The sequence below is a fragment of the Alligator sinensis genome, unplaced genomic scaffold (assembly GCF_000455745.1).
Source record: "Alligator sinensis unplaced genomic scaffold, ASM45574v1 scaffold505_1, whole genome shotgun sequence".
In the NCBI taxonomy this organism is placed as follows: Eukaryota; Metazoa; Chordata; order Crocodylia; family Alligatoridae; genus Alligator; species Alligator sinensis.
The window spans coordinates 1,002,449-1,008,151 of NW_005841940.1; the positions used below are offsets into that span (position 1 = coordinate 1,002,449).

The 5,703-nt window shown below is 43.3% G+C and overlaps 1 protein-coding gene across 4 annotated transcripts in view; it reads right to left on the reverse strand.

Moving 5' to 3' along the window:
• The window catches only part of EIF4ENIF1 (eukaryotic translation initiation factor 4E nuclear import factor 1), a 35,585-nt gene that overhangs the window by 29,676 nt on the left and 206 nt on the right, over nucleotides 1-5,703 (reverse strand). For 3 of the 4 annotated variants that reach the window (XM_025199260.1, XM_006019851.3, XM_025199261.1), the window contains exons 1-3: nucleotides 5,666-5,697; nucleotides 5,107-5,233; nucleotides 758-831 (exon numbers count right to left, since the gene is read on the reverse strand). In XM_025199260.1, coding sequence (XP_025055045.1) covers nucleotides 758-831; nucleotides 5,107-5,205 — 173 coding nt within the window. In that variant the 5' untranslated portion in view covers nucleotides 5,206-5,233; nucleotides 5,666-5,697. Of the gene's footprint in view, nucleotides 1-757; nucleotides 832-5,106; nucleotides 5,234-5,665; nucleotides 5,698-5,703 lie in introns of those variants that run through there. The other variant, XM_014518125.2, reaches the window with a different exon arrangement.

The following is a 5,703-nucleotide window of genomic DNA, read 5'->3' on the forward strand; positions in this document are numbered from 1 at the left end:
AGGCTTTTACTATGTAGCATTATACTAGGTTCATTTTTCGCAAATTAATTTATATTCCTTTTTTTTTTTTCTAGCCACAACAAACTAAAAATCTTACCATGTCTAGATCATACCACACAACCTGATGTTTCCAGGAAAACATTGGCACACCAAGCCTTGACAGGATGCAAGTCAACTATACCAGTTTCCCAGTCTGTGGTAAACGCACCCCTGGGGGTACGCAAGACAAGCAGAGAGTATACAGGTACCCCAACACACTCTCCCTCACCTTTTCCTCTCAAAATTAGGGCCAAAAAAATTGGTGCGCTGTGCATTGCGCTTTAAATTCCCCAGTAATAATTTGGCGTGCCACACTTTGTGTGGCACTGGGTTCAGCCCTCCTAGCTTTGGCCAACATCACCTCTAGCCCAGGTACATACTTGAGTTGTGCACCCCTGGTGTAAAAGGTGACAACCCACCCCCACCAGATCAGACATCTGTCATACCACGGCCTTATATACACAGCCCTTCTTCCAAGACATTAGTCTGTAAATATAAAATCCCCTGGAAAATTGAGTGTTGGGGTACTTATTAACATTTTCAGAAGTCAGGGGATACTTGTTACTTAAGATGTTGAAAAATACTCAATTATACTACGCTATGTATAGCTTCAGAAGTGATTTACAGATTCTCACTGCAGTACAGTACTGCTACTTGATAATAGACTTTTAAGAACAGTCAGATGTATTCTAAACCATCTACGCAATTAAAATATTACCTGTCGTATTTTTCAGAAAGACATGAAGGCCTCTGCTTAGAATAAGGACGTTCCTTAATATCCAAGAGTTCTTCCTAAAACCGAAAAAAACCCCAAAAATTTAAAGTTTCAGACCCAGGCACTATTTAAATAAAAGCAATATCTGTGGGCTAGAACATCTTAAAAAGCTATACTACTAACATTAATTTCTCCCCAGAACTTTGGCTTGGTTTTTTTTTTTTTGTTTTTGTTTTTTTTTAAATTTCAATCCCAGAAAAAAGTAAAACCTGCACAAGTGTTACATTTGAGATTTGGCCAACAGATCTTTTGTTTTTTCCGCCAAGAGTTTGTTGCAAAGATGACACACTCTTTACCTCAGTGAACTATTGCAAAACCAACACCATCAGTAAGTAGACAAGCATTATCCCAATGTCAATTATTAAATGGGGATGGGCTGGGATTAGAGTACTGGAATTCTTAACTCACCACTGGAAACATAGTTACTTAAGTTGATCTTCTAGATGGAAATATATTTACCAGCAATGTAGCACTAGGTAAAATAAGTGCCCAATTAAAATTCTCCCTTTTGCTGTTAAGAGTTCAAGAAGTGTTTCAGTAACTCAGCATACCTTCCAAATAGTTACTTTTAAAATACACTAGTGGTTTAGGTATAATTAATTCTAATTTGCCATTTTTAAGTTATTGTTTATGATGTTCACACCATAAATGTTTTAGATAACCATGTCCTTTTTTTGTAAAACTGTGGTCAGCTAATGAGGGAGACCAAGAGAGAGACCTTTACTTCTGAGGCGATTCACATGGAGTGTTGAGCATATAGGATCCCTTTATACTAGAGGTGCACTGATACAGGATCAGTACCAATATAAAGAAAATTGTCTATATCTAACATCAGTCCGACAGGGCTGATAGTTGGGCAATAAATGGCCATGCTGTGCACAGCTGCAGCACAACACAGAGCAGAGCTGGCAGTGTGGAGAGCTGCCTCCAGCTGGTAAATTGAAAGGGAAGTGGGGAGGGAAGGGGCATGGGTGGGCAGATCAATGTCCCCCACAGTGAGGAAGGGTGTGGGGCAGGCACTGCCCAGGCAGGCCAGGGTCTGAGGCACAGCTCATGGGGTGGGGACAGCTCCTGCTGCTGCTTGCACCCTGGGGGGGGGGGAAGAGGGGGAAGTGGCATGTGCCTCCAGACCTCCACAGGGCTGGTTGCAGCTGTGGGGTGTAGCCAGAGCTACATAAGGCTTTTCTTGCCAGGAGCTGGGCTTGGAGCAGGCTCTGGCAGTGCTGGGAGGGGGCTGCAGCCACCACAAATTTTGCCACAGCTCCACTCCTAGCTCCATGCTGCCACCTGCCACAGATGTGGCTTTTCCCAGTGCTTGGGTGGAGGTGGGGCATTCAGCCAGGGCTGTGCCAGCTCCGCCTTGCAGCTGCAGCCCACCCTGTGCAGATCTGGGGGCATACAGCCCCCCACACTCCCAGGGTGCAAGCAGTGGTGGGAGCCATCCTTACCACATGAGCTGTGCCTCTGTCCCATGCCCCCCCCTGCCCTGGCTGGGGGGCACCTGCCCCCTCCCTCACTGCAGGGGATGTTGATCTGACCCCCTCCCCTCCCCTTCAACTACACTGGACTTACTAGCTGGAGGCAGCTATATTGGATATAGGCATCAGCCCCCAAAATCTATTGGTGCACCCCTAATTTATACTGGTTTCCAGGAGAAGCCAGCCCACATAGCACCATAGCAGCCACACAGATATGATGCTTCATTTAAATGCTCTTTTGATCCACTAAAAGTGCATAACCACTTGTGGCTTGCGAGGAATGCATTTCAAAATAAATCAATCAATTTGCAGTTTTATCAGCCACCAGAGGGATCACAAAAGACGACAAAATAGCAGAAAACAAAGTTCAAAGTCACTTATGACTACAAAGTTCAAGAGCAGTCACTCTTTCAAAGGGAGATACCTACCATGAACTACACAATGACCCCTGGTTTGGGGGAGAGACATCCTTGTGATTTTGTACTTCTCTGCCAAATCACAGATCAAACAGCCTTAAACCAATCATTTTACTTCAACCACAATCCTCCTGTTTATCAAAAGAGCATATTTACCACACTTCTGTCAGTGGTAAAGATTACATGCACAATAATTTGAATACCTTAAAAAAGTGGCTAGCATAACAAATATATAAACCTGGAACTGGGCACCTTTTGAAGTGACTTTAGTCAAAATTCATTTCATGGCATAAACCAATATGACATTACATGTTTCTACAACAACATGTGGCATAACATCCTGGGAGTATTATTTAAATGTGAAGTTACAGCCCAGACACTCACGTCTCCAAATTAGTAGCAAGTGTTTTGGAGTACCAGCAGCCCACAAATTAGCTTGAAACCTATAGAACTCGATCAAGTTGGATTAATTTTCAGTATTCATTTAAAGTGATCCTGTAGTCTACCAGATCATAGTATGAACACATTACTTGAAGCCCAGTAACAGCTATAGTTACTTAAAATGGGCATGTTTCCTTACTTTGAGGACAGCATTCAACATCCACTAAAACTTAAATCATCAGCAAGACTAGAAGTATTATGCTACTAGTTCAACTACACAGTCCAAGGATAACACCACAAATTTAAAAAAACAAAAAAAAAAAACAAAAAAAAAAACTGAATCAGTTCCATTTTTCTTATTCTCCATGCTGGGAAAGCACTCCTAGGAAAAGAGAAGCTGAATAGTAGGCCACTAGCATTCCCATTACCACAGCATGAGACCAGCCCATAAATCTCTCTGCCAGTGGCAGCAGTAGTGAAAGCAAAGTTGCACCCATTCAGTTTTCAGGCAAAAAGCACCTCACAAGAGCAGCAGCTTCATTGCATTATGTTAACTGCATCAACAAGAATGAAAAAACAATGATGCAGAATCCCTATAAGAGTTTGTTTTAAAAAAAAAAATAATCTGAAGAGATGGTACCTATTGGCAGAACTAAAAAGCATAAAGGGACAATAGGAAGATAGACAAACTTTAACAACTTAATTTTTAGACCATTATCTAGGGCAGGGGTTCCCAAATTTTTTCTTATTGCATACCCCATTACAAATTTACCAGCTGCCTGCATAAGTTTTATATTTTAACCCCTCCCATGCCAATTATTATTATTATTATAAAAATTAAATCCACCATAACACAATGTCCTGCATATCCCCAGGGGCACGAGGGAGGTAACAAACCACGCACAAATCACCAGTTTCATGTTTTAGCTGTTAAAAAGCAAACAAACTCTTAGTCTTCACTCTTCTTAGTTAGCTGACAATATCTACAGCCACTTCACAGATTAGTATAAAACTAACATAAGCAGACAGGTTTTCAGGAAAGTCAAGAAATCTGAATTTAAGTAACGTACTGGGTAATTTTTAAAAGTGAAGTAATCACTTGTCCTTTCTAAAACCCCGCGTATGTTAAATACATTTGTTCATTAAATTATTTGTTCCAATGTTTTTAAATGCAGTATATATGCTCCCTACAGCAAGGAATGTCTTCTGTATGTGTTTGCAGAGTTTCCAGATGAAAACCCAAAAGCTGTTAAATTTCCTCACACCCTCATTCTACAAGACAGAGCAGTGTTGTTACAGCCCAGTGCAGTGTTATCCTTAGAAGTGTACTACTAACTTGTTGTACGTTTGCTGTAAAGGTATAATTGTTTCCAACTCTTGCATAATTTAGAACCAATAAGTATTTTTGTTCTCACCATACTTTTAATATTATGACTACAGTTTAAAAACATGCCTTCCTATATTCAACTTCTAAATACATTGACATCTTTTATACAAGACCAAGGCTCAGCTTCCATACCCCACATCTAAACACAAGCTCCAAAACTTTGTAAGCACAGCAGCACTTAGACGTGCCACCCACATTTGATACAACTCTGAAGAGAGAACTATATATCCTGAAGAGACTCTGCCATCTGCACATTCCTACCAATCCTCTCCTGTATGTTTAAGTTAAACACAGCTTAAGGCGTCATCCTATACTAACGTTTAAAAGATTTGTTAGAAAACCAAACATAGGCTTTAACTTGATCAGCACATTATGAGATGTTCAGAAACCTACTACTGTGCTTAAGCCATAGGGATTCTGTATCCACAACACCAGACTTAACTTTTTTTTTAAATGATCTTAGCAAGCATTAGACCTTCCTCAATTCTAGTCTAAACATGGGTAGATCTAGAGTTGGGTTTTCCCCCCCTTCAAACGACTACACTTGAATTTTACACAAGTTTCACCTCCTAGTTGACTTCATGGGTATCAGCATCACATTCCTCCTCCAAAGAAATGAGGTGAGCTTACTTTTGTGTAACGATGAGGGTATTTTGCTGCTGTTACTCTATTCAAGTCAAGGAAAGCATCTCCATTTTCAGTTTCTGCTATGCCTCCTCGTTTATCCATGGCTATTTCAAAGCCTCCGACTAGGGACCTGCTTGGGGAAGGGGGGGGGGGGAGAGAAAAAGGAGGCGTCAGAAGGCAGGAGGAGTAGTACTGCGCACACCCTTGCAGCCTAAAGCTGTCACGGGATGAGAGGCGCTCACAGCAGAGCACGCTGGACATCGCTGCCAGGCCGGGTGTCCAGGGGCTCACAGGGAGCCACCCCGGGGCGTTGGGACGACGGCGGCTGCGCTTGCTCTTCGGGCAGGCGCTGCTCGGCTGTTGAGGAGCTCGAGCACAACGGGGATTAAGCTACTGCCACAGGGACGCGACCAGCAGCGGGGCAGGGAGGCGCCCGCAAGCGGAAACCCTAGCAAGACGGGGGGCCGCAGGGGGAGGCAGAGGGACCCCGCGAAGCGCCGGCCTGGCCCCCGCCCCCGCGGACCCGCGCAGTAACTCAGTGGATCCCCCGGCCCTCACTCACCGGGCGGAAGGCGGCGGCCCCACCACAGCGCTCGGCCC